This window comes from Accipiter gentilis, chromosome 10, assembly GCF_929443795.1.
Source record: "Accipiter gentilis chromosome 10, bAccGen1.1, whole genome shotgun sequence".
NCBI classification, from domain to species: domain Eukaryota; kingdom Metazoa; phylum Chordata; class Aves; order Accipitriformes; family Accipitridae; genus Astur; species Astur gentilis.
Window position 1 is genome coordinate 32,672,919 of NC_064889.1, and position 22,877 is coordinate 32,695,795.

At 55.1% G+C, this 22,877-nt stretch overlaps 2 protein-coding genes across 8 annotated transcripts; both read left to right on the plus strand.

Annotated features, from left to right (window-relative positions):
* The first annotated feature begins 676 nt into the window (after positions 1-676).
* Positions 677-17,433, plus strand: FBF1 (Fas binding factor 1). 7 transcript variants are annotated; one of them, XM_049813154.1, is made up of 31 exons: positions 677-795; positions 1,483-1,603; positions 1,939-1,966; positions 2,661-2,702; positions 3,035-3,125; positions 3,562-3,622; positions 4,138-4,188; positions 4,328-4,472; positions 5,027-5,107; positions 5,892-6,005; positions 6,879-7,032; positions 7,259-7,392; positions 7,833-7,935; positions 8,054-8,449; positions 9,116-9,193; positions 9,459-9,553; positions 10,267-10,325; positions 11,094-11,138; positions 11,230-11,364; positions 11,565-11,665; positions 12,106-12,312; positions 12,837-12,944; positions 13,263-13,402; positions 13,684-13,802; positions 13,934-14,056; positions 14,461-14,646; positions 15,397-15,573; positions 15,774-15,911; positions 16,015-16,147; positions 16,474-16,643; positions 17,237-17,433. In XM_049813154.1, the coding sequence occupies exons 2-31, from the start codon at positions 1,601-1,603 to the stop codon at positions 17,318-17,320; spliced, it is 3,501 nt and encodes a 1,166-aa protein (XP_049669111.1). In that variant the 5' UTR covers positions 677-795; positions 1,483-1,600; the 3' UTR covers positions 17,321-17,433. The 7 variants fall into 7 exon arrangements, with proteins under 7 accessions (XP_049669111.1, XP_049669112.1, XP_049669108.1 ...); XM_049813155.1 differs by having other exon boundaries at positions 5,907-6,005; XM_049813151.1 differs by having other exon boundaries at positions 678-795; positions 5,886-6,005.
* A 592-nt stretch (positions 17,434-18,025) lies between these two features.
* On the plus strand, positions 18,026-22,695 carry MRPL38 (mitochondrial ribosomal protein L38). Its single transcript, XM_049812404.1, has 9 exons — positions 18,026-18,117; positions 18,342-18,521; positions 19,120-19,248; positions 19,332-19,540; positions 19,924-19,996; positions 20,566-20,611; positions 20,993-21,151; positions 21,537-21,673; positions 22,044-22,695. Exons 1-9 carry the CDS (start codon positions 18,051-18,053, stop codon positions 22,178-22,180), a joined length of 1,137 nt encoding a protein of 378 aa, XP_049668361.1. The 5' UTR covers positions 18,026-18,050; the 3' UTR covers positions 22,181-22,695.
* Positions 22,696-22,877: the final 182 nt, after the last annotated feature.

Below are 22,877 nucleotides of genomic sequence, written 5' to 3' on the forward strand. Positions count from 1 at the left end.
GGTGTGGCTCGCTGCAGAGGCTGCTGTAGTTGGATTTGCTAAGTCTTGTCCCTTTGGAGCAGTGGTTACTAATTAAGTTCATCTAGTAAACCGTCCCAGGTGGGCTGCAGGCAACAGTTCCAGCCGGGCTGTGCCAGGTGGCAGTGCCAGGTGGGGTATTCATGGCTTCTCCTGGGGGTCCCCGGACCCGGCCTGTATCTCCTCCTGCTGAGCTGGAAGAGGTGGCTGCCGGCTGACCTGGCACAAGGGCTGTGCTCTTTGGAGCTGTAATCCCCCAGCGCCCGGACTCCGGCTGGCGCCTTCTGCCCGAACTAGGTTCTGGGTGTCTCGAAAGGTGGGCTCTGATTGCTCCTTATCAATTAAACAAGACAGGGCTGTAAAGCCCAGGGGGGCTGATTATTTGTGCCAAAACCGGCCCGCTGTCTTTGAAGGCAAGTCTTGGGGTTAGCAAAACCCCAGTCCCGGGCTGTCCTCGGCCACCCGGAGTCCCCCCGAGGCCCCGTGGGGAAACAGCACAAGCCTGCCGCTGCTCTCAGCCCTTCCTGCCCGGTGGCCGGGGCGGGTGTTGTAACCGTCGGGCACCTCGCACCGCCCGAGCTCCTCCCGCCACCTCCGGGGCGGGGGGTTGCGGAGCCGATGGGAGCCGCCGTACCCCGGCTGCCGGGGGGCTGTAGTTCCCGGCTCTCCCCCGAGCCCGGCGGAGACTACATTTCCCATCGTCCCTCGAGGGGAGGGGACGGGAAGGGACGGGCCTTCCCGGGCCGGGGCCTGCGGCTTCCCCGGGGCGGGAGCCCGGTGTGTTGTGGGCAGGGGGTTGCGGAGCTCCGGGGGCGGTCGGGGGCGGCCGGGGATGGCTGCGAGCGGGGGTCCGGGACGCGGCGCCTGCTGGGGCGGGATGCTGGGAGGCAGGGGGGCAACGGGAGCGTGGGGGGCCTAGCGGTCGGAAACCTGGGGGGCTTCTTTCATCCCGAGAGGTGGGTGCACCCCTCGTCTCCAGCACCACTTCGTTTTCTGCGTGGGCCCCACGGCAGCAGCAGCCGTCCCGCTTGTTTGAGATTCCCCCCCCCCCCCCCCCCCCGGGTGCTCGGGACCCAAAGAGATGAGGTTTCCTTCCCCCCTTCCCTCCCCAGCCCCCCCCCGGGGTGTTCGCCAGGCTTTGGGCACAGCAGGAGCCACCCCCTGGGCTCTACTTGGCTCCACACAAGTGGGGCAGAGCGGGTGGTACTTGTTTCCCTCTCGGGTTATTTTGCAGAACGATTTCTTGGTGTCGTTGTGATATTCCCCACACAAACTGCTGCAGGAACGCAAGGCTGTTTTGGGGAATGGGGGGGGTGTTTTTAAGACTCGGATTGAGCCTCGTTTAGAGTGGCTTGGGGAGGTCCGAGCAGCACGGAGCCAGCCTGGCAGGCTGCAGAGGGAAATTGTTTAAGAGAGGTGCCACTGGCTGTAACAGCAAATCGGAAAATCCTCCTCTCCCTGCAGGTAGGAGGTTGGCGTGGATGTGATCAACGGTGTTGGATCCCCCTCGGCAACGTGGAGGTGGAGGTTGGAAGAATCTGCAAATGGACTTGCTGGAGCAGGGGAAGGCTGGCACGCCACGATGGTGAGTGTGATACGGTACTAAGGCAGGCCTGGGAAATCCAAATTTGATGCTCTGCCACCTCTGCTTGGAGGCAGAAGTGATGCCGAGGGCCGGAGGCTTCTGCCCAGCTGGCAGTCAGGAGGGACTGTGCTCACTGGCGTCTCTAAAGTTGTCAATATCTCTGTGGTTCCCCCACGTTTCATGTGCCATTTCCCAAACAGCGTGAGCAGGAGAAGGGCTTCACTGTTGCTTATGGGATGCTCTGGAGAAACCTGCCTCTGGCTTTAGCGTGTTTTAAGAAAGTCCAGGTCAGACCTGCTTCATTTTCTAATGAGAGAATTTGTCTTTCTCCATAGGCTACAAAACCGCAAAAGAGTTTAAGAGGTACGTATACTCACATGCTTTCCTTTTACTGTCCGTAGGTGCTTTGGTCTGCTGGGAATGTATGGGACAGAAGAGGGGGGACACTGGGATCAGGTGGCAGCCCTGGCTACTGAAATGTTTCATGATCCTTGTGTGAAAGCTACAGTTGAGTGAGTTGTGTCATTCCTGAACCAGAGATACTCACTTGCCTCTCGCATCAAGTGGATTTGCTTATTGGGGTCCTATATTCCTTTCTTGTGGGCTTTCCCAAATCCAGGGGAGAATATATGCATTTATTTCAGTTCTTCTCCTCACCTAATCCCTAACTGCTTGTTTGGAGGCCTCTTGCAGCCCCTGATACTGAAGCAGTGCTTTTGGGGTTGCCCAGGGGCTCTGAGATACTGCAGGGTGAGAGCTCACACAGTAAGTGCTGCCTGTGGCCGGTGACTAAGTGAATAGAAAGCAGCTAGCTCACTTCATAAAGATATCCCATTTCTGACTAAGTGAAGACAGATCTTTTATCCACAAAATAGTGGATCAAGACCTGGGAGTTCTTTCTAGACCAGCAAGAAAGGCCTTGTGCTGTTGATGCTTGAGACCAAGCCTTTATTCTTGGACGATTTCAAAAGTGCAAGCCGTGTTGAAATTGGGAGCTTTTTTTACACCTGCTTGGTGAGCACACCTGCCTCAACACCTTTAATTTGTCTCATTTCAGGTTCTATTGATGATGTGCTTGATGACCTCCTGCGATATGATGGTAAAATGAATCTTCTTTGCAACTGAGAGGGCAGCATCCTTGTATTCTTACTCCTCTCCTGGGAGCAGGAGGTGCTGGTGCAACAGCCATTGATCTCCAAGGGGCTCCAGTTGTGAGGGAGGGATGAACCAGGCAGCAGAGCGGAAAGCAGGGTATCCCAGAGTCAGAGGCCACTGTATAGGCTGGACATCAGGTTGGGGAGGTGAAGTGAAGTCCGTCTCCGATTAAAAGCCTCTGCAGCTCACAGGGAGACAGCAGATCCCCTTTTGGAGTGCCTAGAGTAGGAATATGCCTGTATCTATCAGCCTAATCTCTCCCTGTCTTGTTTCCAGATGAACCCCCCGTTACATCTGCCAGAGCTTCCCAGCTGGCTGGGGGCAGCAGTGGGAGAGCCCGGGGCACCAGCTCACAGGCCAGCAAGAAGTGAGTGCTTTTCAGACGTAGCCTCTCCCACTTGGAGATCTTTATGTGCTCCCCAAGTCCTTCTGACCTGCCCCATCCTCAGCTTCTCCGCCTCGCTCCCTGCCCTGATAGCAATTGCCTGGGAAAGCAAGTTACCTGCGATGCCTTTGGGAACTGGGAGCCCAGAGCCTGAAGCTTTCCAGCAAGAGTTGGGTGCCCCCAGCCCCATACATCTTCTGTAAATCTCCCTTATGACAGGTGCTTGCTTAAATATAGCAGTGCTAGCACTACTGTCTTTCATCCTAGTGCTATTCTAGCCTAGTTTTCTGTTGTATGATGTGGCTGCCACGGTGTGCCCATGCGGTCCCCTCCACCTCCCACCAACTGGCCTGGCTGTCCCCAGGGCACCCTTGCCAAGCTCGCATGTGGTGCTGCTAACCCCCGGCTTGTGTCATAGGTCCTTTCTAGAGGATGATTTCTTCAGCAAATTCCCTGCAGAGGACATCAAGGCTGCAGAGGTGAGCCCAGATTTCAGGAGAGGCCCTGGGTGTCCCGAGGGCTGGGGCTGAGCCAAGCCAAGGTTGCTCCTGGTGTCAACCCCATCCAAATCAGCAGTGGGATAACAGGGATGAACTGTGAAGTTTGAATGAAGACATAACCCCTCTCCAGCATCCCTGTGGGGTGGGGAAGATGGGACAGGGGAGTGGGTGGATGGTGGGAGAGGGTCTTCCAGGTGCCCTGGATCAGATGGAGCAAAGCCAGGGGGGCATGTGCTGCTGCAGCCCAGCCTTCCTGGGTACACTTCGGGCAAAGCAATGGCCCTGGGTTTTCCTGATGCTTCTCCCAGAGGCAGCAGGACCTCAGCAAAGGAATCAAGGCACAGGGTTTCCAGCAACGGGGCCACCAGGAACAGTTGGGCATGTATTCTTCCATTCCATAAAATGAGGAAAACCAGGGGCTGGAGCGTGGAAGTGAGGGGTGAGGAGTTTCTGAAGGCTTCTTGTCTCTGATCTCTGCCCTCCTTGGCATGCAGGGATCCAGTGCCTCCGATGCAGACCCACAAGCTCTGCTGCAGACCCTAAAGGTAAGTACATAAATACTCTCCATCTCAGCCCCCCATGCACTGCAGCCATGGCCTTCAGCACCAGCCTCCAAAGGGAGAAGTAGCACTGAGGCATTAGCAGCACTCACCCTACTCCCATCCTCGTCCAATTGCTTTCCAGGACATGGACGACATGGAAGCTGATCTCCTGGGAATATCGAAACGCACTTCTGGGCCAGGGAAGACAACCGTGAAAGGTCCTGGGAAATGTGACTCCGTGGGAGGAGCAGTAAAAACCACAGGGAAGGTGCTAGCTCCTGAGAAAGGTAACAAGGAGATCCTGCTCTTCTTTTCATAGCCTGGTTCCAAATGAGCAGCGGGTATTTTCTTCCAGGATAGGGAACAAAAAGTGGATTGGTTCCCGAAAATCCTTTTCCTGGTCCTCTCTGGGGCTGTCCCAGACACAACATGTTATTCTGGCCATGTGTTCTTCCTTGGGAGATCCCTGGCTTAGCCTCTTGTCACGGTGGGGTAACAGTAGCAGCAACAACGGCCAGACTGCAGCCTCCCACCAAACACCGTTTGGCCATTCACTGCTGCAGGTCAAAGACCAGGGATCTGCTTGATCTGTGTGGAAGGAGAGCCAGAGGGGTTCCATGCCAGTCTCTAAACTGCCTTGCTCTTCCTCAGACCCTTTTCTCCTTCTCTGCCTGCACGGAGGCCCTTTTAGAGAGATTCCCACCCTGTAGGGCTGTGGGGGTCCTGTGTGTCACAATATGTGCTTTTAGAGGGCTGCTGCCAGAAACATGACCTTCAGCCGGGTGGGACAGGGACATCTCTGCCGCACCTTGTCTCTGAGAGCCACAGCCTCTCTTTCTAGGAGAGTCTGTACCTATGATGGAGAAGAAGCCACTCTCATCCCCCCCTGCTTCCCGACAGTACAAGAAATTTAACTTTGAAGGTAGGATGTTGCTTCACTTCAGCACATAGATGCATGGGGGCAGCTGAGGACTCTGCTCTTGCTCTTTGCCCATAGCTTGCCTTTTCTGTTAACTGAAGGCTTGGCTGGTTAATGATACACAGTCCTTCACCCCTACAATGCAGGTGCAAATCTATTCCTTCAGGGGTGACCAAAGGAAAAAAAATACAGCTCTGTGTTTGAGTCCTTCCCCAGGACAGGGCTGGGAGACAATTCCTGGGGGTATTTGCATTTTCACATATGCTTTGTTCTTTAGTGACTGTCTGTGACACTTGGGAGCCCTTGTGTCAGAAGGGATTCTGTCCAGCTTCAAATCGGGGGGTGGGGGGTGTATGGCAGTTTCCTGGCACAGCTGAGATCTGGTTGTTAAACCCTGTGCTTTAACCAAGATCAACATCTGTTAAAATCACTAATGGGCTTTAAGTGATTTAGGTGGGCTTCCTTCTCCCCTTTTTCTTTGCCTAAACACTGTTCAAGCGTTAAAGCACCCAAATTTTGACTTATTTTCTTCTAGGAGAAAGAAAATGTGGAAAACTGAACAGAAATGTAACTCTTGAGTGTTTGAAGTTCAGGGAGACTCGAGGGTATCCCAGGTCCCTGCAGAACCTGCCTTCATGGCTTTGGGCAGATATGGTCTCCTGTTCCCATGTGCACATGGTGGGGAATAGTGCTTAGCTTAGTGCAGAACTGTTTTTCTAAATTACATTGGTTTTGTTTTTATTATTATTCTCCTTTTCTGCCCCTATGGGGTAATTCCCAGATATAGATGATCCTTTGGCAGGGCTTTTGTCTGATGAGGAGCAGGATGCTCCCAAGAAACCAGCTCCAACAGGCACTAGAAGCAGCTCTGAGAAAAAAACAGAACAGAGCAAAGAGAAAGGTAAGCAGGGTTGCTCGGTGCATCCTCTTTGTATTAAATGAATCAGCAGCCTGGATTAGTTTATGTGAGGTCCAAACTGATTAAATTGAAAACTGCCTAGTCTCATCTCTCATTAACTAGTATTGTCATTTATAGAGCAACTTGGTAACAGGGTTAATTGTGGCACAGGTCACTGAGTGCTTGATATTTCCAGTGTGCCACAGGTTACAGAACTGACCTTTCCTTTCTGGGAATGGAGACTCAGTTCTTACCTTTGACCTCATCCAGCCTGTTCTACACATTGCCAAATGAGAATAAATTTTCTGGGTCAGGATTTGGGTGGCTGAGAGTATCACCGGTCTATACCAAACCACAGCTGGGGCAACCTCTGGGTGGGATCCAGCTGCCCTGTGGCTGTGTTACAGGCACTTACCCTCTTGTTCCTGCTGCAGAGATGCTAATGGGTCTGATAGTCCCCTAAAATAGCCTTTCGCCCCAATAAATCCACTCTGGACACAAGCAGCAGCTGGTGGGTTAGGGCAAGGACTAAGATGCATCATTGGAGCAGGGACTTTGGGCGAAGGGGGACAGGAATTATCTGACTGGAAACTTGCAAAGCTAAAAAAGCTCTTGGTGTTAACCAGAGCTGGAAACCCCAGTGTTAGTGACACCCAGCAATGTCCCATCAGTGGACGCATGGCCACAGACCAGGCAGTAGTGCATTGCCACTTTGTCACTTCCTGTGAGTTTTGGTCACTGAAAAGAGTTATTTAAAAATTACTTGTAAATGGTCCTGAGAGATAAAAGCAGGCAGGGCTGCTTTGATCTGTTGTTAATAATAAAAAAAAAAAAAGCCCTGATCAAACCTCCTATCATGTGTGATCCCATCCACAGAGCCACCCCCACCCCAGACACCCCTGCACACCATGAAGCCAGTCCGGAGGAGGGAGGAGCTCACGTTTGAAGATGATGGTGATGACCTGATGGATGCACTGGGATTTGGCAATGGCCCTAAAGGAGATGAGAAGCAGGGAAAGGCGGCAGAAGAGTAAGGGCAATGAAGAGGCAGTGGGAGTAAAGCAGGGGATGGCTTGTGTGTTGAGATCATGCCACTGTGACGGGTGGGGGATGCTGGAATTTCTGCCTGTGGGTCCCAGAAAGGGGCAAGGGCAGCCTTATTTCACAAAGAAGAGCCAGAGCATCCTGGCAAGGATGTGAGATGAGGGACAGCCCTACCTCTTGAAGAAACCCATCTGCTGCTGTGTCCCCAACAGAGAGGAGCTCCGGCCAGCCCGCTCCAAGCTGGACGAGTTGCTGGGACGAGGTTCTGTGGCCAAAATCCTGGAACAGCCAAGCATGGGACAGCACAGGGAGTTCAAACTGGATAAGAAGTACCAAAAGCAGCCAGGTGAGCACAGCTGAGGATGCAGGGAAGGTCTGCAGAGGTGACAGAGTTGGCGTGGGACAGCAAGATTGATTTCTAATGCCCTTGCAGGGAAAATACCCTTTCTGTAGTGGTGAACGGGGTTGCTAATGGGCTTTCAGTCAGCGCTGGGACAGGGGGAAGGTGGCTAATGCAAAAGTGGTGTACTCTGCCCTCGTGGCAGCCTGGGAGCATTTGCACAGTAGCCGTAACTCAATTGCCTTTGGACGTGGGCTGATTCCCAGCAAAGAATATTTTCCCAGCCACACTGAGGAGGCATGTCACAGGTTTCTGGGGAAGATGTTTCCAGCTGTGTTTTCCCAGAGGCAGCAATCCCAGTGGGAACTGCAGGGGAGGAGGAGGGCTGGTGTCTTTGCAGGCAGCTGCTCTTCTGGGCACTGACTCAAGGCTGCTTGTCTGAACAGAGAAAGAAGAGGGTCGGGACGAGGAGGATTTTGTCTTTGGAGCGTACCAGCCCACAGTGGCATCCATGCCCGAGGGCCGGCTGGCAAGGAGGCAGTCTGTGAGGTATTGTGCTCTGCGTGTGTCTGTAGCTTCAGCCACCAGCCGTGCTGCCCCTGCGGTGGAGCAGGCAGGGTCCCCAGGGTCCCCTCATAGGCAGGTATGCCACTGCTTCTCCTTGCAGCAGGTTTTCAGCCGAGAACAGCAGTGAACCGAAACCAGACCCCCACTCCAGACCTCCTCCTCCAGCCCGCCGGAGCCCTGTGCGGGGCAGCAGGGCTGGAGGTGACTGGCTGGGCTTGAAAGATGAGGATTTTATGGATTCGGAGCCGACGTCTCCAGCAAAGGCCAGTCCCGTGGTGAGCTACGCCAGCCCTGCCGCAGCCAGGCAGCCTGGCCCCACCAGCCAGCTCCCAGCTGCAGAGGAGGCAGCAGCTAAACCCGACCCGCTGGAGGAGGAGAACTGGCTGAGCGCTGCCTTATCTCGCAAGAAAGCCCAAGCACAGGCAAAGGCCCAGGAGAGAAATGTCAAGCCCTTGGAGGCCCCAGGTGAAGGGCTGGATCCCTGCTCTCCTGTCAGGTAAAGGCAGGGTTGATGGCCCCAGTGCTCTCATCTGCTCCATGTGTAGCTTCTCCAGCAGGGCCTCTCAGAAACCCTCAGCTCAGATTTAATTAATTTTAAGCACTGTCTTGTCTCGGGTTGGGGTAATAATGTGGAGCTTTCTCCCACTGATCCAGCCCACAGTCCCATCACAGCTCGGGGCTCTCCTTCCAGTTATGGCCAAGATTGCACACACTGCCTCGGGTACCGTGGAGCTGTCCTGGATCAGCACGCCCCCATGAGCTCCCCCTGTACTCCTCATTCCCACCTTCATTCCCCTTCATTCCTCCTAGTACCAGGCAAACCACCTCCTCCAGCTGAGTTTACATGGATGCAGGTTCAGACTTGGGCCATTCGAATGGGACTCAGAAGTGAATTGCAGATAAACAGCCTTGTGTCATGTGCCGGGGTGTGTTAGCTGGGGCTGCTGCTGCCCTGGGGAAGGGGGTGGATGCAGCAAGGAGGAATGCCAGTGGTGGAGGTTTTGAGGCATCTTTGCTCCCTCTGCAGCCAAAAAGCTGAATCCTGCCACAACTGAGTGGGACAGAGGCTTTCAGCTGCATGGCAGGAACTGGTGTTGGGGGAAAGGATCTTGGTTTTCACTGCCTCCTCGGCTCTTCCACATGGGATGCGTTTTGCTTGCAGCCAGCCAGCCACCTCCACAGGAGCACCGCAGCAGGCAGCTGCCCTGCAGGACAAGGCAGCGAATGCAGATGGCTCTGGGTAAGGTCTCCTTCACCTTTCGGGCATCCTCCATGGGAGAGACATCCTGCAGAAAGCCGTCATGTGTGTGAGATGAGGGAACGGGGCGGGCTGGGACCTCTGTAACTGGGAGGAAAGGCAGCTCTGAAGGATTGTTGGGCTCTTGACTATTTGATCACAGTGGGACAGCCAAGCTTTAAAGAAATGCCACGCAGGATAATGTCTGTGCACCTCTCCCTGAGCTGTGACACTGCTGTGCATCACTTGTGTCTCTGTGCCCACACAGGCAACTGGTCCCTTGGCTCAGCCCTGCGAAACAAGCCTCAGCTCATCCGTCAGAGGCTGCAAAGGCGGATCCCTCCAGAGATGCCAGCGCCCTGGGTGTGTTTCGTGTGGTTGTACAATTTGGGCAGCAGTATGCAGAGAGGGTCCCCCTGCCCTAAAAAAAAAAAAAAAAAAAAAAGGGAAAAAGGTAGGAGCCACAGCATCACCCTTGGCCATGTGAATGCTGCCCAGGCTTTGACCAGCCATTGTCGGAGTGGGCTGCCAAGCTGCAGGATCTCACCATCCCCATTTCATGGCACGGTGGGGACATCGTGTTGGGGCACACCGAGCTCCGCGGTGCTGCCTTTGGGATTTCAGAGGGCTGCAAGGGACTTGCTCTCTGAGCAATGGGTGGGCGTAAGTTCGTGCTGTCCCTTCTCTCTCCCCCTTCCTTCCTGCTGCCCCCACATTCGTCCCCACTAGTGCCGTGTGCTGGAAGACCACCTCCTGCCCTGGGCTGAGGCTGTGCACCAGTTCAGAGGCCACTGAAAGTGGTTTAGGGGACCCAGCCTCTTCCCTAGGTGATGGAGGTGGAGAAGGAGCTATGCTTTGCCCCCACACCCACTCTGTAGAGCAGAGTCCCCCCATTGTGTGTGTGGTGGGGTAGGTGTGCAGGTATGGACAAGCCAGTCTGACCTTCTGTCCCCATCACCAGCCTCCAGAGTGGAGCAGGACCCTTCTTGCTCTGCTCAGGAGACCCAGGCCCTCACCCTCTGGGAGGGGATGCTTCCCATTGCCATATCTGAATCACGGATTTGTTTAATTTCCAGTCCCCACATCCTTGTTCCCAGAAGAGAAGGAAACACAGACCCCTGCCATGCTTGCTCAGGTAGGTCTGCTGGGCCTGTGCCCCTGAGAGGTGCAGGATCAGGGTGGTGATGGTGAGCCCTCCTATGCTGACTCACCATCATCCAACTCTCTCCGTGCTTCTTGGACAGGAGGAAGGATGTGTGCCACTTTGCATCTCTGGGAGCCTGTGTTCAGGGAGGCAAAGTGTTTGGAGAGCCCCAAGATGCCACAAGTTGTATTTATCAGGCCAAAGCATGTGTGCTATGGATGCTTTGTAAATCATGTGCATTTACAACCCTGCGTTGTCTGAACAGCATTTATATAGTTCCCCAGACATATATATATATAAAAAATATTAATTAGACAACAGAGGCTGCAGTTGGTAAAGGACTTCTTCAGCTGTTTTTCCCCAGTATGGTGGTGATGTTCTGAGATTTGTTTCTAGACAACTGAAGGGGAAGCAGAGCCTCTGACAGAGAGGGCAGCTCTTGCTTGGTCTTCGAAGCCTCCATTTCTCACCTAACCGGGCCTCCTTACCCTGCCCTGGTGGCAGGACACACGCTGTCTCTCAGAGGACTTGGTCCTAGCCTTGAGTCTGTCCCCAGAGAAGTAAGAGCCCAGCATGCTTGTGTCTGGGGTAGGGGCTACTGGGTATCACCTGGGAAGAAGAGACCCAGGCCAGCAATGGGGCTGGAGAAGGGCAGAGGAGGGACTGCAGTAGGCTGGGCATGGATGGCCATTCCCAGGCTAGGAGGAGATGTTCTCCCCAGGGCTTTACCTCCCTGAGAGCATCCCTGTGTCTCTTCAGGTTACCACACCCAGGGCACATCTCCAGCCTGCCCCGCAGCTGCAGGTGAGGCACGTGCCTTCATTTGGATGCTGATGGCCACACCACAAAGCCACTGATCCTGAAGGGCCTCAATTTTCTCTCTCCATCCCTATAGGCAGAGTCCCCAGCCCTGGGCTTGCTGCATGAGAGGAGGCTGGGGGCTCCCACAGCCCAGCTCTGCGAGGATGCATCAGGCTGTCAGGCAGCACTGCTCAGCACCCAGGCCCGAGTGGCAGAGCTGGAGAGCCAGGTGAGCCTTGTCGCCTGCTGGATGGGGGATCATGGGTGACCCAGGGGGAGGGGAAGGGGCCATGCCCACTCCAAATATCATCAGGGTGACAGGAGAGAGGAGAAACCTTCCTGTCCAGAGATGCCTATGGCCACCAAGTGCTGCTGTAGGAGCTCTGTCCCTGGGACAGCACAAGGACCTTCTCCTTGGGTGCCTGGCAGGTCCGGACGCTGGAGCTGGAGCGGACACAGCACAAACTGTTGCTGGAGAGTCTCCAGCAGCGGCACCAGGAGGACCTGGATCTCCTTGAGAGCGCCCACAGGTACCAGCCTCTTGCCTGTGCTCCCCTCCTCTGTCAGGTCCTTGCCTACAGCCCTGTCCATCCCCTCTGGGGTGGGAGTGCTGGAGCATTTCCCAAATCCATCCCTGGGGTGGGCAGGCATAGAACCGTGTCGATGTGGACCTGGTGGAGGCAGAGAGCAGCCCCATGGGTGAGCCAAGGTGGGGGTCCACTCTCACCAACACTGTCCCATGGGTGACAAGGAGGAGGGGCCAGTCCCATTGCCAGCATGTCCCTAATGAGGGCACCACACTGGGCAGTAGCAGGAGGGTTCACGGCTCAGACTGCGGAGCGTCTGCGTCATTCCCCATGCACGCAGTGACACTGATCTGCTCCTAGATCCCTGTGTGCGCTTTGGGTAGAGAGTGCCGGGTATTGCCATGAAAGCAACACTTCTTCCTTGCTGTGACCTCTCCGGGCAGGAGCCGGGTGAAGGTGGTGGAGGAGACCTTCGGGCAGCGGGAGGAGAGGCTGCGGCGGGAGAAGGAGCAGCTGGCGGCTCAGCTCCTGTCACAGAGCCAGGATGCAGAGCAGGCACGGGCAGAGCTGCTTGCACAGCACCAGCAGCGTCTGGCAGCGCTGGAGCAGCAGAGCACACTGGAGCTGGAGCGGCTGCGAGAGCTGCAGAGGTGAGAATGGCACGAGCAGCTCGCATGCGGGGCTAGTACCCCCGGTCTAGGCAAAGGAACCAGGGAATGGTTTGGGGACATGGTGAAAGGAGAAATCACATTCCAGAGGCACTGAGTTGTGGACAGCTGGGTGGCTTTTGGAATGGGGATTTGCTTTGTAGGTGGACACAGGGAGATCTGGCTGGAGACATCATTTCAGAGTGAATGCATTGTATTTTGAAAGATGCTGAACCCAGTGTTTTATTTCCCCCAAATCCCTTTTATTCAGGTCAGTGAGTCACTGATGTCCACATAGTTTGGGTCAATGAGAAATCGATTTCTGGTAGAGAAGCCCATAAGCCCCAGATGTTGTCCATTGCAAATGTGGATGCCTGTCAGTGAGATGCCCCATGACAGACCATCATGCCAGCTCAGGTCCTGCGACCTGGTTCTCAGCCCCATGACCAAGCCTCTTCCATGGTGCCTGTCACGGTGAGCACTGGTTTGTAACAGCCTATGGTGGGCTCCTGCCCCATGTCCCACAGAGTGTCTGTCCAGGAGATGCGCAAAGACCATGAAGAGCAGCTCCAGCGGCTGAAGCGGCTGAAAGACCAGGAGATTGATGCGGTGACCAGCGCCACTTCGCACACCAGGTACCAACCGCCAGTGTCATATCCCCACATTGGTCCCTGACCGTGGTGTTCCCTGTTCTATGGAGAACCAGCCTCGGACCATGGTAACAGGGGCCATCCCCTCTCCCACCTGCTGCCTCGAGGGACGCTGAGCTGTTTAATATCTGTCAGTACTCCCGTAAGCACCAGCTACATCTTCCTACTGCTCTGCTATGACCCAGAGAGGTTTGGGACAGGGCTGCCCAGCCTTTGGCCCACCACACCACACATCCTCCTCTCCATCGCAGTGTGATGGCATGTGTCCCATAGGGGTGAACCTCCCCTTGCTCCTCTCCACAGGTCTCTGAACGGTGTCATCGAGCAGATGGAGAAATTCTCCAGCGACCTGCATGACCTCTCTCACAAAGTGGAGGCCACGCACCACACCACCTCCCAGGAGCTGGCCATGGGGGCACAGCAGCGGGACAAGCAGCTCAAACGTACGTCTGCTATTCCTCTGCACTGAAACGGCTGTGGGGTCTCCCCAGGGCTGGGGACACCCAGAAAATGGGGAGAAGTTGCTCCAAGTCAGCCGGCGACTGGGAGCTTTGCCTGCCTTGGTCACTGGACATCTCGGGGTCTCCTCTTTACAAAACAGTGTCCTGGGGATGTGCAGAAGGCGACGAGCACAAACGCATGCAGTTTTTCCATTAATATGGTGTGGACAGAGGGGGGCTTCCTACCTCAGGCTGCTCATGACCCTGCTGCTGCCTCTCCCCAGTGCTCCAGGACAGGCTATCGCAGCAGCAGAGGGACATGGAGGAGGAGCGGAGCCGACTCCAGGAGGTGATTGCTAAAATGGAGGCCAGGCTGGGTGAGCAGACTCGGCTGCTGGAGCAGGTGAGCCCATGCTGTGTCCTTGGCCCGGGTCAGCCCTCCTGTCTGGATATGGGGTGTATGTCTTGCCCACGGGAGGTTCCTGGCCTAGAGCCTGTGAATGGCATCTGTCTCTCCTCTGTGACTGAACCCAGGAGCGATGGAGGGCGACGGCAGAGCAATCCAAAGTGGAATCACTGCAGCACTCGCTGGAGGAGCAGCGGCGAGTCATGACCCAGCAGCTCTCCATGGAGCGAGCAGAGCTGGAGAGGGCGAAGGTGAGATGGGACAGACATCTCCAGGTGCTTTTCACATGTCTCGTGAGCCTGACCGGGGCTGTGCTGCAGTGTGTGGTGGAGGAAGGAGCTAGATGCTGGGCTGCAGCATCCTTCCTCTGCCCTCTCTCTCCTCAGTCTCACACCCAGTCGTACAGTGAATCACAATCGGACCAACCCTCTGGCATGTGGATGCAAGAGGCTGCTGTGCGCATGCATGATGCATGCTGGTTCTTGAGGAGCATGGGGCCAGAGCTCTCCGTGCAGGGTTCACGCCAGGTGCAGTGGGCTTGAACCAGCCTCTAGATGTTGTGTGGAGTTTAGTGGCAGGATGGGTTAGAGGAGAAAAATCCTACAGCGAATGGGACTTAGTGCTTTCTCTCTCCCTCTCTTGTGATGCTCTCCAGAGCGCTTTGCTGGAGGAGCAGAAGTCGGTGATGCAGAAGTGCTCAGAGGAGCGACGGAAGCTGGCAGCTGAGTGGGCTGAATTTCACACCCGGCAGCAGCTGAGCAAGGAGTGGATGGAGCGCGATATGGACCGAGTCCTGCAGATGGACTCTCAGAGAGAGGGCACCATCATGAGCCTGGCCAAGGTACCACAGTGGAGCCCCTTTCTGTGGCCTCCAGCACTGCCTGGCAGGCTCACAGATGGGTCCTGCCCACAGGGGAGACGTTCAGCACTGCCTTCAGGTGTTTAAGACAGAGATGTCACTCCAGGTGGTGAGAATCAGGCTGTTCTAGGAACAGCCTCCACCAGCCTGTTTTAGACGATGACTGAAGCATCAGTTGCCCCTGTCTCTCCCCTTTGCCTGTGAGGAGTTTGGGTGGCCAGACCAGGCATAGCTGCCTCCATTGTAAGTCTGGTGAGAGGAAACCCCTGTGGTGGGTTAAGCAAAACCTCCCCATGCCGTGGGGACATGTTCAGAGCCAGTTCTGCTCCCCCCTGGGGCTGTCTAGCGGGGATATGTAGCACAGACAGTGCAGCAGAGCTGCATTTTTAAGGGCTACCAGGGTGGAAAATAACCATTTAGGCTGGGTATTTCCACTGCTGACAAACTGCTGTGCCTTGAGCATGTTTTAGGATGTGCAACATGATGAGGGGCTCTGTCCTGTCTGGGGAAGGAGTGTGTGTGTGTCTGTACAATCCCAGCTCTGCCAGCCCTGGTCCCCAAGGGTGGGTGGGTGAGGGCACTGCTTGACTACCTGGTGATGTTGCTCTGCACCCCAAACTGGCACACATGAGAAGCTCAACAGGGGCAGATCTCTCCCGTCACTTGGGAAGATGTGAGATAGTGTCCAGGACAGGGCAGATAATGCACTGGTTTCCTCTGTGCCCATCCTAGGAGCAGGCAGAGCTGAAGATCCGTGGCCGTGAGCTGAAAGCCAAGGAGGAGCAGCTGGAGAGGGACAGGGAGCTGCTGGATGAGGCCTGGCAGGAGCTGAGGCTGGAGAAGGAGAAGGTGAACGGGCTTGCGCTGCGCATCCGGCAGCGGGAGGAGGAGATTAAAAGCATGACCAAGGTAAGCAGAACATCTGCACTGCAATTCACAGCTGTACACAGGCTGGCAGCAAAGCTGGGGTTTCACAGCCCTCCTAAAGTTGTGAATCCTCATCTTGTCCTGGGAGGGGAATAAGGCGATGTATGAAGGAGCCTTGCCCCAGGGCAGTGAGGGTCTTTGACCCCAGCCTCCCCAGCCTCCCCAGCTGCTCTTCCTTGCAGCTCTCATCCCAGAAGTATGAGGAAGGGGAGCGAGCCCTGCGCGAGGCATGCAAGATAGAGTCTGAGCACCAGACAAGGCTGCAGGTCATGCAGCAGCACTTGGAGCAGCTGAAGCAGCAGGAACAGTGTCTGCACCAGGCAAATACCCCCTCGCCTTCCCTTCCTGGCCTGGGGCTGCTATGCCAAGGGCCTGAACCTTTGCCAACAGCTTCTCTCTCCCTTTCTCCTGGGGATGGGGCAGGAGCGGCTGAGCATGGCTCACCAGAGGAGACAGCTCGAACAGCTTCGTGAGGAGCTGCCCAACAACCCCATGAAGCTGCTGACTGCAGACCAGGACCTCAGTGCCCCTACAAAAGGCCTCCCCAGCATGCTGTGTAAGGATTCCTGCATGCTGCTGATGGGAAGGGACATGCTGGGGGGCAGCTGCACTTGCATTCCACTTCTCAGGAGGCTTGGGATGTTCCTGGGTGCTGTTTTAGTTCCCCTGTATATGAACTTCAGATGCGAGTTGGCTGCCTCCTCCCCTGAAGGAGCTCAGTGGAGCTCTCTGAGCCAGGGCAGTACCAGGAGGGGGGAGAAGAGGCAGGAAGGGAGAGGCAGGTGGGTTAAAGCCTGTTTGCACTGCGAGGTTGGGGAGGACAATGTTGCAGGGACATGCAGGCAGCAAAAAAAAGGGATGCTCTGTTGTCTCCGTCTGCAGTTCCTCTAACAGTGGCAGCATCGCACAGTCAGGCTTTTATTCCAGGCTTTCCGCCTCCTGTCAGGGTGCTCCCTCAGCACAGCCCAGGGGGTAGCAGGGAAACCCTGGCCATGGCTGGCCCCACCGAGCTCTACGCCAAACTGCTGCTGTTGAAGCACAGGGCCCAGCAGGTGAGCCATGGGAGACCAGGGCTGGAAGGGGCTTCAAACCAGCTGGGTGGGAGCAGGGCTGGGTGAAGCCTGATTTGAGCCTGATAGCCACAGGGTGTGGGGTGTCTCCTAAATAATTACTGAGCCACTGGGCTGGGCAGGCTTGCAGAAGCCATGGACACCTAGAGGAGTGATACCAGAAGCAAGGACGGATGGATCCTTACCGCTTGTCTCGGGTTCATTGATAATGTCCTTGGCTTGATGGGGTTACCCCTCTCCTCACCCCATCCCTGGGTGGGAGAAGCCAGCTCTGCTGGGCTCTGGTTTCATGATGTCCCCATCCTCCTATCAGTCCCCTGCTTCTCTGCTGGGTCCTTGCCCAGGCAGGGATGCTCTTTGAGGCTTCCTCTGTGGGTCTCGCTCAGAGTGTGAGTTTATGGGCCCTGGGGGGGTAGTCCATACACCCCAGGGGGTATCATGGATGGGTACCTGCCCACCACTGACTGCATGAAGGAGGGTTTGTGATACTTCCCTCGCTCATGAGTGACACCATGGACTGTGACCCCATTTCTGTGGCACGCTGATATCCATCCCATCCATCCCTCTCTTCTCAGGACCGTGATTTCTTAGAGGATGAGCAGTTCTTCCTGGAGACCCTGAAGAAAGCATCCTACAACACTTCATCTCTGTCAATCTGAGGAGGTGGCTTCCCCACGCACTACCCACAGGATGGCTGTGTCCGTCTTCACAGGAGGCTGCTGTGCCCTCCACATGGGGGAGGAAAACAAACAATAAATAATCCCAGTTCTCAGCTGAGGAACTATCCTTCTCTTTAAAAACAATCTCGGAGTGTGAAATCTATCCCCATGGGCTGTGAAGCCACAGTTTGTCTGGTGTCCATCCCGCAGGATGAGTGCCACCGGCTGCCCAGCGGGCACTGCTGGGGGGCAGTTGCCCTCGAAGGGGGGATTCAGTTGGCCATGCTGATGGCTCTTGGACGGGCAGCTGCCTGCTGCTGGGCTGTGACAACCAAAGGCGTTAGGGAGGATCACAGAGGTTTGGCCGGGGTTCAGCAGCACCCCGAGGATGTTCCACAGCTCACAGGCAACTCTAGCTTTTCCTTTTTCCGAAGAAATTTGGCTGTTGTGCTGAGCTTTACCTTCCCTCCCTCCTGCCCCGGGGTGGCAGCAGGGCCGCCCTGCTCCCTTCAGCGGGATCTGCCCTGGGGACAGAGGAGCAAGGGCGGAGATGGGGAGGGGTATTTGGGGCGAGGGAAGAGCCCGTCACTCGCGGGGGGATGTTTCTAGTCAGGCCCTGCTCGAGACAGCCCCGTTGCTATGGCAGCGAGGGGGCCTTCCATGCCAGGCGCGGCGCAGCCCGCCGTCGCTATGGTAACGGGGGGGCCTTCCACTGAGGGCGGCGCGCACCATGGCGGCGCCCTTGCTGAGCGCCGCGCTCTGCGGCGTCCGGGGCGGGCGGGCCTTCGGCACGGCGGGTGAGACACGGGCCGGGGAGCCCCGGTTCCCCACGAGTGGGCAGTGGGAGCCGTTTGGAGGGGAGTGGGGGTGGGGGGAGAGCTCTCGGACGCCTGGGTTCCCCAAGCGTGTCTGGCGGGGATGGCACCGGCCCGGGACTGCGCTCCCGCTCTCCGCCCGGCCCGGGCTGCCTCGGCCTCGTTTCTTGCTCTCTGTGTAAAACGGGACCGCTCTCCGCTTCCAGCTGCGCTGTGCAGGCGGGCAGCCCCGCTGGGACCGATGCCCAACGAGGATATCGACGTCAGCAACTTGGAAGCGCTGGAAAAATACCGCAGTTTCACTCGCTACTTCAGGCTGGCGGAAAAGGAGAGCAGGAAGCCCCGGTGGTGGAAGACGTACCGGCAGCACACCAGCCCCCCGGCAGGTACTCCTGGAAGGAGCTGCACCTCACGGGGTTTTGTTGCTGAAGGTCAGGAAAGCTGTCGTTGGGGCCACGGGTTTGCCCCAAAACCTGCCCCGTAAAGAGCTGCTGAAGTGCTTTGGCACGAGGTCGGCTCTTTTCTGATACAGAAGTTTGTAGAGCACAAGTGTCTTCAGGGGAAATAGATGGCAGTTTTCCAGAAGGAGGGAGACTGGCCAGGACCTGCCAAAAGATGTGGAACAGTGTAAAGAAGCGATTACTTGGAGCCCCACTAGTATCAGAGAAAGCAGACCAGGACCTAGAGCTTTAGACCTGCAGCAAATAATACAGTTTGGCTGTTCTGCTGAGCAGCCGTAGAGAGACCAGGCCTGCTCGCTAGCTGGCAAACCTGTGGGTCTGGGAGTGTGAGGAGTTGGGGAAGGAGGAGGGAACAGAAGGGTGGAGGTGCAGAGGGAAGGCAGAGGTGGTAGAATCAAGTCTCTGAGGTCTTGAAGTTTGCATCTCTTTCATACACTCTCTAACATTTTGTAGGGGTTTTGTGCTTGGGTATTTTGGGTATTCACATTTTTCACTTTTATGATTTTTTTACCCCTTTCTGAAGAGCCAAAGACCGACATCAGCCTGCCGCGTGATAAGCTGCTGCGGGCAAAGGAAATCAAGGAAAGAAAAAAGATCCTGAAGGAGAACCATCAGAATGCCGAGATGGAAAGAGCAGCGCGGCTCCGGACTGGTCTGTGCCCTGCCACCTCCTCTCCCTGCCCTGGCAGCTCTGGGTGCCCAGCTGCTTCCTGCAGTGTTTCTCTCTCCTTGCAGTGCTGATTCCCCTCGATGAAGTCAGAGCTGAGTGGGAGAAGACCAGTGGCCCGTTCCACAAGCAGCGTGTAGCAGAGCACTGTGGGATATTTCGTGACTTGTTCAAAGGGGCCACATTCACCCCCTGGGTTACCTTGAGGGTGGAGTACAGCCAAGAAGATGAGCACTTCGTGCCAGTCTACTATGGGAACATGGTGACTCCGTCAGAGGTGTGTGAGGAGACCTGGGAACAACCTCAACCCCTGGGAAGCCTGTGTGTTTCTGTCAGATGCTTCTAATGGGCATTGTTTGTTCTGGGGGATTTCTTTTACAAGGGCATTTCCTCTGTGATGAAGGAAATATGTTTCTTGGGTATGATAAGGACAGAGCTTTGCAACAGGATTGTTGTCTGCCGGCAGGCTGGTGTTTATTAACGCTCCGGGGGGCTCTCCAGGTGGAGCTGGATTACTCGGTGGCATGGCTGTGCCCAGTCTGTGTTGCATCCTGGCCGTGCCCGTAACAAGTTCATGGTCTTTGCCTTGGGAATCATGATCTGTTCTTAATGGTGCCTGTTGTTTGAGTGATTTACATTCTCTTTATGTTGCTCTTCTAGGCTTCCAGTCCTCCTGCAGTGTCATATGAGGCAGATAAAGGCTCCCTCTGGACTTTGCTGCTCACAAATCCAGGTAAGTAATGAGTTCTTTAAAAAAACATGTTTAAACTGGGTTGTTTGATTCTGCTTTTAATTAGCTCCTGTTTCGTTTGGCTGCACAGCCAGAGATGATGTGATATCTGCTAAATAGGGACATAGTACTTATGTAGGAAAGACTGTAGCCTCCCCAGATCTCTAGCAGTTGAGAGATGGGACAGTGATACAACAGGACCTGTGTCACAGTGTAGAGGAAACAATTCCCTGACTCCCATCTTTTGTTTATCCCCAAACTCTTCTCTCCCTTGGCAGTCTGCCTAGGAAGTAGGTTAGCTGACTCCGTTCACCCTGAAAAACCAAGGCGCAGTGAAGTGAAGCAACTGACCAAGAAGTCCTTTTAATCTTGGAATTATATCTGTAGAGTTCTTTGCTCCTCATTTTAAGCTCAATCCTATAAGAATGAGTTACTTTTGTGCTAGGAAAGGAACGCTGGGAGATCTCGAGCTGCCCCCTCCTTTCAAAGCGGGTTTGGTCATTTTCACTTTGGGGTTGATGCAAACACCAGGGTGTCCCTAAGTCACTTTTCTCTGTTGTGTGCGTTCACAGATGGACATTTAAGAGACACGGACTCGGAGTACCTCCACTGGCTGGTGTGAGTACTGCACATCAGAGCCACGTGCTGCCTTAGCTCTGGGAAAGCCCAGGCGGATTGGGCAGAAACGACTCTTGGGAATAAGAGTTCGCTAAGGCGGTTCCGTGGCTTTCTCTGGTGCTCCTGCCATTGGCTTCTTTACCCCTGTGTTCTGGGTCCTGCTAAAGATGCAGTAGTTCCAGGTGTTGCTGCTGTTTGGCATTCAAATCACTGGGTGTGATTTTTGTTCCAGTGAAAGCAGCCTCTACTATCTGTTCACTTGTCAAACAGGGCATAAGTCATGTCAAAACGTAGCACAGAGTGATTTGCAATCCTGGGCGTATCTGCTGGTCCTAATGGAGGGAAATGAATATATAGCGAAGTAAACTTCTTTGTGTTCAGGACAAACATCCCAGGCAATGACATCAAGTTGGGTAAGGAGATCTGCCATTACTTACCCCCTTTCCCTGCCATGGGAACTGGCTACCATCGCTTCATCTTCCTCCTCTTCAAGCAAGACTGCCCCATAGATTTCAGCGAGGATATTCGGCCGATGCCATGGTAATTCAGGCTCTCACTGGGCAGTTTCACGCTCACTTGGCTTGGCTGTTACTGCTTGTTATGATCATGTGCTTGTTACTGCTGTAGGAGAGCAGTTCCTTTTAATCTGCAGGATTCTTCAGGGCTGCTTTGAGTTTGTGTGTCACCTGAAGCTACAATCCCAGCCCTGCAAGTCCTGTGGCTTTAAAACAGGCTGTTAAGTTGTTTGCCCTGCCTGGGGCAGAAATGTGCACAGAGCTGGAGAAGCTGGGAGATTTTATTCTGGTGGCTTCCTTTTCCACCTCTGTTTTATAAACTCTGGGGTGATGTGGGGAAGTAGTTGCCTACCAGGCTGCTGCAGGAAAAGAGGTTCACCTCGGCTCTTGTGCTTGTGTCTTGTTTCCAGCCACAGCCTCAAGATGCGAACCTTTAGCACGTTTGACTTCTACAGAAAGCACGAGGATGCAATGACCCCAGCAGGGCTGGCGTTTTTCCAGTGTCAGTGGGACAGCTCTGTTACTTGGGTCTTCCATCAGCTTCTCAGTAAGAAATGCAGTGTGCGGGGAGGGGGCCTGTTTGTGGGCTGGGACATGGCCCTGCGGGTAATGCACAGGGACAGTGAGCAAGCTGTGGCTATAGGCTCTTGCCTCATCCTAGCACCTGTCTAGGATCTGTTACAGCACAGACTGGGTATTTATTAAGCCATCTTCCACCAAACTAACAGCAGTCTGAGGAAACAACCTCTAAAAGACCGTTTTGTATGAGCATTTTAAAATAACACCAAGAGCCTTCACCAAGGCCTGCTTGACCAGCCCTGGTCTCGTGTGCGTGTGGGGGCCCTTGCTGCTGAGGGGGAGGGCCTGGGCTTTGAATCTGTGCTGTTCTACTAATGTTCTGCATCGCCCCTTTACAGATATGAGAGAGCCTGTGTTTGAATTCGTGCGGCCGCCCGTTTACCATCCTCCACAGTTAAAGTTCCCGCGCCACCAGCCTCTGAGATACCTGGACAGATACCGAGACACCAAGGAGCCCACCTACGGCATTTACTAGGGACCTGGCCTTCTCCCGAGGCACTCTGGTGTACGCTGGGATGCCGGCCTGGCAGATGAGGCTGCTGGGGCTTCCCTGCATTCACACAGCTGTGCAGCTGGGAGCTGCCTGCACCTCTGGAGGGAGACAACAAAGTCTCAGCCCCTTGGCTCCCAGTTCCCCTGTGCTGGCAGTGCTGGGAAGTGTGCAGCTGAGGGCAACAAGCGTTCGCAGTGCTGGCAGCTGTGTGATCAAAAGGCTACTTAAAGAGGACATTCATAGATGAAAGCAAATCTATGGCCAGGCTGAAATCTTGCTACTGATTCTGTAGCTGAGCTGATCAGTAAGGGAGGCAGGGTATTGTCCCTGAAGATGATCTGCCTTGCTTCTCTGCAAGGATCACAGTTCTCCTTTTGCCTGTTTATGGAACAAACAGAGCCAGGCCAGCCTGAATTTCCTCCTCTTGCAGCACTGCGGTTCAGGACTGTGTTGGCTTTCATTTGTGCAGTCCTCTTAAAGAGATGAGTCTGATTAAATGCACTCTGAGCGATGCTGGCAGAGCTGTCTTTATTGGGAAGAGCTTGGTATCCTGACCAGCTGGTGCAGAGCTGGGGAGCTCAGCAGGGTGCAGGGGAGAAGGGCAGCCCTTTACCTGGCCTGGGTCGCTTTCCCCTCTTGGATGTTGTAGGGTGGGAAGTGTGCGGTTAGGCAGGTGGTA

Coding starts and splice junctions, on each gene's coding strand:
- FBF1 (XM_049813151.1), top strand. Junction 7,393..7,832: donor GAAGTACCAAAAGCAGCCAG/GTGAGCACAGCT, acceptor TTGTCTGAACAG/AGAAAGAAGAGGGTCGGGAC. Junction 9,194..9,458: donor GCGAATGCAGATGGCTCTGG/GTAAGGTCTCCT, acceptor GTGCCCACACAG/GCAACTGGTCCCTTGGCTCA.
- MRPL38 (XM_049812404.1), top strand. CDS start 18,051: ATGGCGGCGCCCTTGCTGAGCGCCGCGCTCTGCGGCGTCCGGGGCGGG. Junction 18,522..19,119: donor GCACACCAGCCCCCCGGCAG/GTACTCCTGGAA, acceptor CCCTTTCTGAAG/AGCCAAAGACCGACATCAGC. Junction 21,674..22,043: donor GGTCTTCCATCAGCTTCTCA/GTAAGAAATGCA, acceptor GCCCCTTTACAG/ATATGAGAGAGCCTGTGTTT.